The sequence below is a fragment of the Micropterus salmoides genome, unplaced genomic scaffold, assembly GCF_014851395.1.
Source record: "Micropterus salmoides isolate LMB-PRFRI ecotype aquatic unplaced genomic scaffold, ASM1485139v1 Ms_hic_scaffold_2, whole genome shotgun sequence".
Classification (NCBI taxonomy): Eukaryota; Metazoa; Chordata; class Actinopteri; order Centrarchiformes; family Centrarchidae; genus Micropterus; species Micropterus salmoides.
In genome coordinates, this window is record NW_024041150.1 from 22,734,832 (window position 1) to 22,748,448 (window position 13,617).

The 13,617-nt window shown below is 40.2% G+C and overlaps 1 protein-coding gene across 39 annotated transcripts in view; it reads right to left on the reverse strand.

Annotated features, from left to right (window-relative positions):
- LOC119912904 (receptor-type tyrosine-protein phosphatase delta-like) overlaps positions 1-13,617 on the reverse strand; it is a 371,622-nt gene that overhangs the window by 14,549 nt on the left and 343,456 nt on the right. For 17 of the 39 annotated variants that reach the window (XM_038732142.1, XM_038732135.1, XM_038732138.1 and 14 more), the window contains 6 exons: positions 12,256-12,267; positions 11,181-11,293; positions 8,947-8,988; positions 8,290-8,387; positions 4,447-4,570; positions 1,244-1,419 (listed from right to left, as the gene is read on the reverse strand). In XM_038732142.1, coding sequence (XP_038588070.1) covers positions 1,244-1,419; positions 4,447-4,570; positions 8,290-8,387; positions 8,947-8,988; positions 11,181-11,293; positions 12,256-12,267 — 565 coding nt within the window. The remainder of the gene's footprint in view (positions 1-1,243; positions 1,420-4,446; positions 4,571-8,289; positions 8,388-8,946; positions 8,989-11,180; positions 11,294-12,255; positions 12,268-13,617) is intronic. The other 22 variants (XM_038732154.1, XM_038732156.1, XM_038732152.1 and 19 more) reach the window with 3 other exon arrangements.

Below are 13,617 nucleotides of genomic sequence, written 5' to 3' on the forward strand. Positions count from 1 at the left end.
TCGAAATGTCATCATGCTCATTAACCACTCATGTTGCCTGGTACTCTGTGACTGTGTATCACAACTGGACACCATTCTACTATCCATCCCTATTTCTAAGCAGCTGCTATAACATTGATACCAGGAGTAATGAAATGATTCATAATAGTGTTTACTTGCAAACACTCCAGCTTTATATATGCAAACCATACAAAAGACAGCTTGAGTGCTTCCCAGTGAATGATATGAGCATGTTATGTAACACAAATGTCAAACAACATCATGGTACTGTATGACACGATCAGGGTGGGGGTTGTCTCGCAGGAAGCTTCTACGGCAGAGCCAAGTAGCACTGTTAGATCACAAAGCATCTATAGAGCGAAACTTGACAGCATGGACCAAATTTAATGGAAAAACCATGCATTTTACACTGCATACAATGTTGAGCAGCCAGGGGAGTTTATTTGCTTTGCAGATTGTGCAGATACTGAATGGAAACTGCTCTCTGGATTGAGTCAGCACCCTTGTAAACTCTATGCCTGGCTCTTAGAAAAGGCATGCAAGTGTGAAGGTCAGTAGCTTATGGAGTCTGTGCAAGCCTTCATGTGCTCAGTCAAACACTGTAAGAGGTGCAATAGAGAGAGAGAGATAGAAAGTGCCTTTTGACCGTGTCGACCCTAAAGGACTAGCTTTTCACTCTTTGAGTCGGTTTTTTTTTTTTTTTTTTTTTCTTTTATCACTGATTGTAATCCAGTGCCTTCAGCAGTGCTAAGCTAATGAAGGGAGCCGTGCCACTAATCAGTCAGGAGTAAACAACAAGCGAGAGTGCTTTAAAAAGAGGATTGAGGATATCAGTTGGTAACAGAATGCAACCTGGCTTCTCCCGGAGAATAAATACAAAGGTATCTGCGGTACAAAATGCTGTACAAATTAACCAGGGTCAGAGACATCAAACTGATCACTTCACTGAGACAAGATGAGAAGAGTTGGACGAATTTATACTGCCAAATTTCACTGGCAAATGAAGATAAAAAAAAAATTACTTAATTGGCTTTAAAAATGTTTTTTGTTTTAGTACATGTGGAAATTACTCTTTTGACTTCTAAATCAGTGTTTGTATTTTTATGAATTAAGGCAGTACATTCCAAAGCTTAAAACAAAACAAATGTTTTTTGGATTCAACCCTGTCATTTCATTTGAATACGACTCGTTAGAGAGATGGAGAGCCCTCCAGAGAAGCTGTATCTGTACGTCTGTCTCTTACCCTGGACCTCTCCTCCAGTTTGGTCATCATGACGATGATGGCACTCCTCTGCTCCCAGATCATCCTCCAGAATTCACCAAATGTCTCTGGCAGAGATCCTTGGGTGGCAATGTAGGCGTTCTGCTTCCTGTAGCCATCAATGTAGTTGGCATTGATATAGTCACTTCCAGGGATACCTAAAAAGAGACGAGTTGTGACTTTGGTTGTCAAGCTGAATTAGAGGATTGCTTCATAAGAGGCACCAACGTGTTGCAGAGGACAGGGAGAATTTAGATGGTGGGTGTACGTCAAACAGAGTTAACCATTTTATTTGAGGTGTCACGTTTTTAATCTAACACAATGTGGAAAATACAATAAATGTCACAAAATTGTGGGATTTGTTGCTTCCTATGTTGATCTCACTTTATCAATAGCTATTTCAGGTAAAGTCTGATTTCCCCCCACATAAGGTTCAGAAGACACCATGTGAGGCAATTCTCCATGTTTTCTCTTAGTATTAAATCGTAAAATAGCATAAAACAGTCACATTTGGAACCAGTTTTACAGTCCATAAGGATTTGTGTTTGCTATCAACAACACATTTGAATCCACAGTTTTTGTGTCTCTCTTCCATATCTGCAACTGACTTGCAGATAAAGCTTGGTCTGTAAAAGTCTATCACCGCACATGGAGAAAAACAAACCCACAAAAAAACTAGCAAAACAATTCCCCCCCCTCCTTCCATCCTCACTCCTCCTTCCCTTTGCTTATATTAAATGAAAGGCACAGCAGCCTTTTCGAATCAAGGCGAGAGAGACAGAGCTGACAGCTAGTCAATGCTTTAGGACTGGCAGTTTAGGGGCTTCGTGCACACATGGCCGACCAAGATAAGTCTCATCTGCATGGACGCCACGTATCAGAGAATCCCCTCACTGCAACTGCTCCCCCCCCCCCCCCCCCTCCCACAGACTCCCTTATACTCCCTTATACTCCCAGGTAACTTATTCAACAGAAAAAAGGGAAAATGGAATATGAACACATTGAGGAACGAACCCACATTATTTTTTCTCAACTGTCCCCCACCCTCTCTTTTGCTGTTGAAGTTGTCCACACAGCCAGGCGGCTGTACATTTCCATGATGGACAAGGGATAAATACAATTAAGCCCAGTGCGTTTTCAAATTGAAAAGAAAAGGCAAAGAGAGACATTACTGTGGTTTAATGAAAATGAGGCAAGTTGTTTAATTCACATTCGCAAATGTGCCTTTATGCGTTCTGTCACTCAGGATTTGTATAAATGTGACCATTTTCTCTGTCAATATGCTTATTGGGAAATAAACATTGTCACAGGGTTGTTCAGTACTTGTTACTCATCATAGAAAAGCAAAGGCATCTCAAAGAAAATACAGGAAGTTTTAAGTCATTATGTTGTAATGATGATAAAGATGATTCTTAGTAGTAGTAGGATATTCATGTGCATAACATTGTACATTTGCAAGCAGATGACCACACTCGCACTATGTCCGATTCCTACGTTTTCCGACTATGGAACACATTTATAAAGTCATCGCGTTTGATTTTGAATAGATTTTCTTAATATGAGATGACCTTATTGTAGAACCGGAGGCCAGTGACTCGAGTCCAGCTCTTTTCCTTGAATCCCAGACTTGTGACAGCTTCCACATTAAATACAGAACAGTGGCGAAAACAGTGAGTTCTTACATAACTTTAATGTTCCTAAAAGAACATAGAACTGATGGAATTTGTAGGAAACGTGGAATTTGCAACGGTCATACTAACAAAAACTAATACTGGCTGTAGTGAAATGAGAAATGCTCCAATTTTATCAAATGAAGTGATGTTCTGTAAGGTCAGGAAACTTGGCAAGAGGTGCCTCGTCAAAAGTAGAGCACATTCAGTGATGTCACAACAAATTAAAGTTCACAAATGTACTCGAGAATCGTAGCGCCTGTGTTCCGAGTATTCTGCTGATCCGTTCCCACATCAATAAATTCTGAAAGTACTGTAGCTGTCTTCAAATTCTGATGTCAAATCCCAAATCCCTTTTTATTCAAAGAACTCAATCAGAGTAAACAATAGACGCGTTGCTTGCCAAAAGGCTTTGTTTAAGCTTTAGAAGGAAAAGAGGAAGTCCCTCATGTCCCCCTGGCTGAGAACTACTCGCTTGCTGTAGCACAAAGGCTCCAATGTGGTTGTGCAGATGTGTTTATACGCCTGGCTAATGGAGTTCCATCAACACTCAAGCTGTGTGTCGTCTTAGAGAGGCTGCAAAAAGGGCTCTCTTAGTCTTTATCTATCTGTTTTTGTCACATTAGCCATTTACTCCTTTGTTTATTTTCCATCGCCCTCCATGGGAGCAGCTCAATGGAAATGGTTAATTAATAGCTGTGTGCGTATGTGCAATTGTGTTTAATCCAATAAACTGGTGAAGAAGCCAGCAATAACTAGCCATTTCAAAATGGCCTTTCATTCCTTAGAAGCTGTACTGCACAGTGCGACACATCTTTAATCCGCCAAAGACTGGGCTGGTTCATGTCAGGTTGGTGACGGGCTCAAGTGAAATTGTGAAAAAACAGATTTGCCACTATCTAGCCCCAAAGTTTGGGTCTGATGTTCACAGCATGTAATGTCATAAACGACACCTTATCAGTTGTGTCACTCTGGCCAGTGTAATCTTAGCACTTTATCTTGTGTGCTGCTGCGAGTTTTGTCAGGTTCAACCAGGCGGCAAATGGGCAAAAGCATGTCTGTTTTTTGAACAAACGCATACCCACAAACAAGCCCACATAATAACGTGCTACTCTGTGCACTTACAGTGTGCCCACTGTTCTGGTTTAAATTACACTCAACAAACAGGCCATAGCTTCGTAGACAATGTTACATTATAAAAGAATAACCTGACAAGTCAGAGAAATAGATGGTGGTAAAACTCAATTCCATCTCTCACTATAAGTCATTGTTTAATCTAATTTGCGCTCTAATAACGCTTGCCTCAGCATTTTAAGGAAAATTGCCTGTTTCTAAAGCCTTTCTTTGTAAGCACCTTAGGCATGAAAGGAAATAAGTAGTCTGGCGTGCTTGTGTAGGAATATATTTAAAAATCAAAGTGTGGTTGCGTTCCTGAGGTCTAAAAGATACAGTTGCACTGGCTGTTGGTAGAGTAACAGTAAAGGTTGGGAGGGAAGATGTTGGTGGGTGGCATACCGTCAATAGCGGAGAGTAATACCCTGGAATGGTCGTAGGCAATCACGTTGGCATATCTGTTCTTTGGTTTGTTGACCTCCAGGTTAGAGTGTTCCCATGTGAACTGCTGACCAGGGTCGATGGACTGTGAAGTAGAAGAAAGTTTGTCATTACAGTGGAATAATTTGCACTATATGAACATAGTTCAGTACTAAGATTGAATTCAGCTCTTTGGCAATTGCCCATGAGGTATTTATGCAAGATCAATATCAGAAAGCTTACTGAAATATGTCTTATTACACAGAGCAACTGAAAATGAATATCTTGTCTATTGTAGTATACTGATGTTTAAATACATCTTTTTAAGAGTGTGCTAAGAGTCTGCATACCTAACCTTACTGGGCCCTTGTTTGCCAAGGCTATACTGTTAAGAAAGGCAGTTTTATAAAAGTGAAAGCTCCAATTAATTCAGTCTTGTGTCTCTGATGTGTCCTCCTTGTCCCACAGTCTTCTTTTTTTTTTTGCACGTCTCTACACTGCAGGTACATTTGGCTAAATAACATATCACGTGTTGTATGCATGCATTATATCAATTTTTAGTGCTGCTAACCAGACCTGACCCCCTTATATGTGTGAAGTGATGAAGAAAGGAAAGATATTGATGAAATATTGCGCCGTCTCAGCATGGATGAGTTTGACTTAAGGCTACAGTACATTCAGTGATGCTGGAGGTCAGTCACAGTCGGGGGTGCTAAGAGAAGATCAATAATGACTTAATATGAATGGCCAGGATAGCTTAACTAGTTACTAATAGTTATTGACAATTTTCAACAATTTGAGAATGTTTTATACTACAGCAGACAGCACTAATATACTGTATGTCAAAGCAGCCACAGCAACTACACAGTCGACATCAGGAACTTTTGCATAAGAACTGCAAGAACAAGAAGCGGGAGAGACAGCACCTGGACGCGCGTGAGAGATGTGACCACGTACATGAGGTTATAATGCTGTGATACTATAATAACCAGTGGGTGTCCACTACACACACAAGTCTCTTGAATTAAGTTGTGACCATGAGATATGTTGTGTTCTTGATTTAAAAGTACTTGAGGTTATTCGGTCCAAAGGAAATGATTGTTCTCTGATTGAAAGCTGATTTAATTGATGAATAGCCAAACCCAGACGTTTTATTCTTGTAGGTTAATTTGCGTAGAATCTATTCTGGCCTCTCAGGATCTTCTAGAAAATGGGGTGTCAACAGACAGTTTGCTCTTAACAGCTAAGTGAACTATGTGTTGTCTTCTGGCATGAAATAACCTCTATGTATAAATTATAAAGATTTACAAAAAAATTCTGAATTGGCCACAAAGGAAGAGCTTGTTTTTCCATCAGCTTTCCTCATTTGATTTTTAGGACTTTACGGCAATAACTAGAATCCCACACTTGAGACTAGTTCAACAGATTCTGCTAGCCAATCCCTCTTTCAACTTTCAACAAGAGGTTGATAATGGTCCCTCATCACCGACAGATAAACTATAAAATATAATATCACAAAGGGAAAATACAAAGACATGAAAGAAAGCATTCCATTTCACATTTCAGGGAAAATAGGGCTTGTGTTTTTAATGACTACAGACAAGTTTTATGAGTTAATCTCCACTGAAAGTAGCACCCAAGTACAATGGGACACATTGCACTCTGACCATTCTTAAAATCTAGATGGTTCTATATATGATTTCTTTAGGGTATTTTATAGGAGCAATAAATGCATAAAATATAAATAGCTATATTATTAATTTTTAGACCTGTTTAATGATGGAAACTTTGGCCACGGAGGGAAATACATTAAGAGGTATTTAAGAGAACATGAGCTCAATGTGAATACAATAATAAATTTTAGCACTGAGTCCTTTATCTGCACAAATCACCTAAAGCAGCAATATGCAGGGGACAAACCACTGGCTAAGCCTGATATTTTATCAAAATATGTTGAAACGGTGGTCTGCAACATTGCTCATAATAAAAAATCTTTATTTCATTGTGCTTGCAAAATTGCTTTCCACTGTTCCCGAATAAGCACTATGAAATTGGAATTCAATGTACTTAAGCTGCAATAATGATTGGGCAGCTTGGCAGCCACCCACATGGTGACCTCATAGATTTTGGAGCTGTTGCAGGACCCGCAGAGAGAAATGGGCAGAGGAAGGGTGACCGCTCTCATCTCACACAATGCCCCTGAAAGGACCTCTTACTCGCATAGCTTTTCGTAAACCAGTGACTGTTTACTCAAGTACTGTACTGTACAAATATGAGGTATCTGTACTCTCTGTAATACTTGAGGGTGGGATTGTGTCTTTCCATTTCTACTTAATTATTATTATAATTTCAGCAAGCAATATAGTACATATGTGTGTGTGCATGTGTATAATGTAGGACTTGTAATGGAGTTTTTTTATTTAGTGTAGTATTACTACTTAAGTAAAGGATCTGAATACCTCCTCGACCACTATTGTAAACACATTCATATACAATGCATAGGCAAAGCAAACATGGAGGAAACATGTACATTGTCTGACTGCAGCCCACCTGGTTTTAAGGGCACTTACATTTTAAGGACTTTTACGTTTGAAGATCTAATCATCACTTTTATTTCCATAAAGAATTTTTATTTCCGATAGCGGACATACATTCCAGAGTGAGACTTCAGCTAAAGTGTAGATATGATTAACTGGTTGGACAAGTGTCAGTAAACTGTAGCCTTTGAAATCGCCACAGTCAAGTATTGCATTAGTCACTCCCAACTAGGCAGTAAAGCATTAGGTTTCTCAAGGATAAACAATACTGAATATCCTTCTATATATGTGTGTGTGTGTGTGTGTGTGTGTGTGTATGTATGTATGTATGTATGTGTATGTGTATGTGTATATATATATATATGTATATATATATATGTATATATATATATATATATATACACACAATATGTACAGTATGTTGTTTGCTCCATCCAACACAGTTCTACCTCGAGGCAACCCAGAGTTTTAGTCCTATTATTATTGGTTGCTTATATTATTTCACATGGTTAAAATGTCATCCAGTGAGCAGATAACATGATGGGAATAAATCATTTGCTGAAGTGAATTAAATATCATATATACAACATGTGCTGTTTCTAGTGTTTTAGCACTCCTCCCCATGCAGACATCCAAATCACCTCATTAATAAACAACTGATTTCACCTTCTAAACAGTAAAAATGTCATTCATATATGCTTTCTCACTGTAGGTTTTTAGTTTTTTAGGATGTAGTGGCATTCACACTACCATTCTAACTCTGTTTTCACTGCAGACATTTTGACTTGTCACAGCGGGAAAAGCACAGGTGTTACTAATAACATTAATGGCGGCCTCTGTTCCATTTAAATGTCTCAGTAAGTCATGTCAGCGAGCCAGCAGGCACAATAGCAGGGCCCTGGAAGTAGAAATGGAATGCAGCCATTATTAATGTTATTAATTACACAAGTGAGTTTCCTGCTATGACATGTCAAAATGCGTGAAAGAGCTGACTGATTTTAGACCTCTGAGTTAGTCGGTGAAGATATTCCTCATGAAAGTAGTTCCCAACCTAACATAACCTTCTGGTGATTGAACTGCTGTGTGGTTGGCATGGGTAAGCAACGGCAGGATTAAGGCTTTCGGGAAAATATAATTAAGTGCAAGACACCAAATAACGAAAGTAATTGAAATCACAGTATTTGTGAGCACCTGGTGAATGCTCCTATATAATACTAAACATTATCTGGTATTGTTGTCTTTATGCTGCAACACTCAAAATTGATCACAACTGCTGAATCACACTTACCTCATATTCCTGCGAAAACTTGAGGTTGTCGTTGGCTTTCAGGCGCTCCTGATGATCTGCCAGGTCCATAATTGGGATTGGAGGATGGCTAGCCATACCTGTCAATCAGATGCACTGAAGGTCAGTCACTGGTCTTGTCACAGGGTATCACCCAAGCACGAGCCAACGAAGAATCATTAGATAAGCAGCATGTGTGTTTAACAGGGGGGATGGAAGAGTGGATCTTGTTAGGCTAGTTTGTTCACTCAAAGCAGTGGCCATGCTCATAGAGAGAATATGGACACAGAAGCCAATGAGAAGTCATTGAGCACACTTTCCCCACGGGGACTCTCCCTAAGTTGAGAGAGAAGAACGTTATTTGCACCGAAAGCTGCCGTGGATAGTTAGCATGACAGTAAGACACTGACACAAACAAACATCCCAAAAAGACAAAGAAACAAACATTCAAAATGTTAGGCCAGATGTTGACGTCTGCTTTGAGTGATGACATTTTTTTCAGGCTGTCATTTCAAACTCCGCCTCCTGTGATGACATAGCATTAACACCAAATGGATTAGATGAGGATGGGAATACAAGACTAGGCAGAAAAAAGGAAATAAAGCTAACAAAGCAAAAAACCCCCAAATCATGTCAAATGCATAATCGAGACCAACTAACTTGACAAATGGAGGTTACTGGGGTGACTGGGCGCACCTGAACCTGCGGAGGAAACGGCGGTGTAATTAAAGACATTGCAGATGTCATAGCAATGTGATGACTATTTTATTCACAAACAGAAGGTAGAAATTGAAATGTGACAAGAAGCAGTTGAATGATTATGTATATTCTAAATGGGACATTCATTAGTAACATACAAATCATGCTAGAAGCTTGGCTACACCACCGTGCATTTCATAGAAATAATTAAAAAAACATTCATTTAAACCTGAGACGCTGACATGGTGAATATACTATTTGCATAGCCTGCAGCATAAAGTTTCACCCTTCGGGTAAGCTCACTTGACTTTGACAATGTCAAATATGGGTGGAAGTCGAGGTATATGTGTCATCAGCATATTTAAGAGCTTAGATGTGGAGACAATCAAAGACACCTTTTTGTACATGCCATCACAATCCAGCCTGTGGCCAAAGATCCGCCATTTAAGAATTGAGAAGCCATTTTGACACGCCAGTTGGGTGGCAGTCTCTCTCTCTCTCTCTCTCTCTCCCACTCCCAGTGAGGTAATATTACATTTTGGTTGCGGCCAGAAGTGGGCATTAGCTAATGGAAGCTGTGCCTCGTTTTGCCACCCACTCTCACGTCTCTCTGAAAGACGGCAAAGGGTGTTTCTATCGCAGCCTGCTACTCAAAATCCATTTCCACCACTGGGGGACAATGAAAGTACCATTTCCAACACGCCGTCGCTCAAACATCAAGCATCCTTAAGATGAAAATGTCCATTGAGGGGTAAAGAGGTGAAAGAAAGAATAGAGAAGAGGGGTGGTCTAATGTAGAAGCCCTTCAGGACTTGAGAGAAAGTGTTCACGTTTGGTCCTTTTTGGGCAGTGAGAGAACCAAGATGCCAGCTCTCAGAAAGGCTGTTGGGGGGGTGGGGGGGGGTGATGGCTTGAGAGGCGAGTGAAATAGTGGGAGGATAGTTGAGATCACTCTGAGCCAAAAGGAAAAATACCCCTCTGCCAGGATGAAACAGCCAGTAATGGTCCTAACATCATTGAAGAGCTTTCATAAATATGCATAAGCTTTTTTTTTTCCAAAAATGAGCCTGCAGGGATAATTCATCCTCCTTTCATACGAGCTGACCTGAAAAATATGGCTTTGATATTTAAACATTATTGTCAGTCTCTGAACACCTGTCCCAAAGCAGCTGGTGCCAGAGGAACTCAAACGGCAGTTAAGTGCGTCTCTTTTGGTCAGGACAGGGGCAAAAGATGCATACCTCCTCATTCCCTCAGGTGAGAAACAGCCACATGACCGAGGCCATGGCATGGCCACTGACCACCACAAACCTCAGCAATGAAGGTCAGAGAGAGTATACCCCAGAGTTTACAGCTTGTCACCAGTTTTTTGTCGCTTATCCATTGGCTCGCATACAAAGTGGGACACGGGAGCCATAAAACATTTCCCTCACCTTCCACAATGCTGCGTCTTGTAACTTGTAGCTGTAGGATACCATTCACGCAAGTCTGTACTATTCTGAGTAAGCATGACAAGTCTTGATGACCTGGATAACGCAGGTGCAGAGGAAGACGGCAGCTGCCATGAATCTGTCAGGCTTGCATTTTTGCCTCTTCATTTTCTCCTCTGAGAAGTGTCTCCGGGGGGGAAACTGTCAGTTTTGACCCTCTGTGCCTGCTCTGAGCACCTGTCCACTGTCTGACTGCAAACTGCTCACTTGTTTAGCGCCAATCTCAGCACCAAGATACTTTTTTGGGATTTTACGGTATCAGGTTTCAGAGTCAGCAATGGTTGCAGATGAACAAACAAAAGATAAAAACAAAAGTAAGCTAATTTGGAATATACATTTTTCTTTTAAACGCTAGGGTAGGCAACGTTGGAGCAACTAGCAAGAGACAGATTTTCCAACCAAAAACATTCCCACCCCCTCCCTTCAAGCCACTCCCCCAAAACACATCGTCATGCGCAGTGCGTGCACAGGCAGAGTGCGCGCAGGAAGACGGGCAGCTAAGCCAATCAGTTCATTCAGAACAAAAGAAATCATTGGCCTGCCACTACCACAGATATCAGAGTTTTGTGTCAGAATGTAAAGAGGATTTAAGAAAATATATCAAAGAGAATGCTTCTGAAATATGTTGCCTACCCTAGCTTTAAGCAAGCAATTGTTTGCATTTGGCATCCCTTTTCATAGAGCATATTCATTTGGAATACGTACCAGGCGTTTGGAAGTTGAGACGTCGAAGCTCAACAGGGTCAGTGGGATGATGCAGTGGCATTTCTTTGCTGTTGGGGAGGCTCCCTTTCCTAGCTTCAGATTCTGCTCTTTTTCTGCAGAACAGACAGCAAATTGTAATTATTTTTGATTAACTTTTTTTTGGTGCTCAAAACACTTACTGTATAACCACAAAGCTTGCCTTGCGGTCTAATAACTACTGCAGACCAATATGTAATTATGGCGGTGACAGGACTACGTTCTTACAGTACATAAGGCTACAGAGGGTGGCCTTAATAACATCATCATTTCACAGTATAATGCAATCCAACACAATAGCCCTTAGCCATTAAATACTACCTTTTAGTGAAGCCTAATGTTTACTTTTCAATGATACTGTCAGAGGGTGCCAATTCTCTGTACTCTATAGTAATTTTGAAGCAGTAGATAGGGGTGGTGTATTATAATGTAACCTGGTCCTGTTACTGTATTTAAAAAAAATACATGCAAAGGTCTAATTTACTACATAGCTATTGTACTGAAGTATATTGTAGAACTTTCTTGTGAATTTAGTTTTTTTTATTATTTTAAGTGCAAGTTTTAATATTCATATTTGTGGAGAGCCGGTTTAATCTCATATTCACATCTTTTCATTGTACAACATTGTCACCCCTGACACAAGATGTCAGTTTCATAGAAGGCAATGCGAATTGTTCATTCATAAGAATTAAAAACAAAATTGGTCACTGACATGGGTCACATCACAATGTATAATGGAAGGTGATGAGGTGGATTTTTGACATTATCAATTTGAAGTTAGTTAGTAGGAAAAGTCAAAACATTTTTTCCTTCATTTGCCAATAACTGCCTGTTGACAGTGAGTCATAGAAATAATATTTCATTGCTAATGGTAAGTAACGTGTTTAACAAATGTTCTTTTTGATTTTGATTCCCCAAATGACATCAACTCCAGTGGGCGACCAATTTCTGTGTGTTTAGGTTAGAATATGTATAGTCCAGGGAGAAAAAGGAGGGTTTAAAGGGAATTAGTTTTCCTTGACTTCCTTCTCACTCTTACCTGTCTGGTTTGCTGCTCCATTGGTCAGCAAGAAAAGAAATATCGACACAACATTAGGTGGTAAGACCTTTGGCTTTAAATGATGGAGAATTCTAGAAACTTTTCTTTAGAATAGGCGAACGACTGCATAAGAGACAAAAGATACCAATCATATCTTTGCTTTGCGTGCAAGATTAGTGATGCTTCACTTCAGAGATTATGCTCAATTATGCAGCCTTGGGGCTTTTTGTTTCAAATACTACAGTTTCCCAGGTGCATCCAAGATTTGTACATTGTATCTCCGCTATTTCAAGCAGTTTCAGCTGATTGCTTCTTGTTCAAGCATAAAAGTCATCTCTTGACTCCTAATTGCTGTGTCTGTCTTTTCCTGCAAATAAGCCTAGCACTGTTGGATCTATTAAAATCAAGAATTATGCATATTCAAGATTTACCCATGTGGATTTATAAATGCGAACAACATGCGGGGTCTTAATATTGAATGACTATGTATAAATTAAGCATAAACCGCATTTAAATATATCTTTAAAAAAAGCAACCAAAAACAACTTCCAGACTCTACTAGTACTGTCTGGTAGCAGACATGTCTTGACTTCTACGTGTATAGGTGTACAATTTAGTCTGATTTATGTTTCTCTCTGAGGAAGGTACACATTGTTATCCCCATGTCCTTTCCCAGAGCTCAACATAACATGGTTGTTGCCCTTTGTTTTCCACAAGAGGAGCCTTCTGTCACATAAGCATTGATCTTGACAAGAGAAATACCTCCTGGTTATGCACCGAATGTTATCGAACACGCCGGTGACACCAGCTTGGTAATCGATGTGTAAATGTGCCTGCCACAAATGGAAACTGGAAGGCCCCACCCCCCCGCACACACAATCTTTGTTCACTTTCAATTCACCTTTGTATAATCCAAACCAAAACTTGATATGAACGGAATCCAAGGACAGGTGTGAGAGAGAGCCAGAATAAAGCTATGCGCATACACCTCTTCCAATACCCTACTTTTGATGTGTTTTGTCTTCAGTTTGGGTGCTGTCACTGATTATAGCTTGTGCTGACTCTTCATTTCCTAATCTTACCTTGCCAAAATTACTTCTTGAGTAATACTGTGACATTCTGCTTAGGGCTGGGCATTTGATTGAATGAAGTCTGCCGAAAATGTGCCCTTATGTAAAAAGATGCAACGAGACGAGATAGTGAAGGGCGGGAGAAAATCTGTGTATGGACGCATGCGTGCAAGACATGTGCATGTGCGTCTTGATGTCAAAGCAGGAGGGCTGCATAAGGTCCGTGTTGGGATCTAGAGCTACTCTCTCGTGGAATGGGTAGTAGTAACAAAGGGGAGGGGGTTTCGGGGTG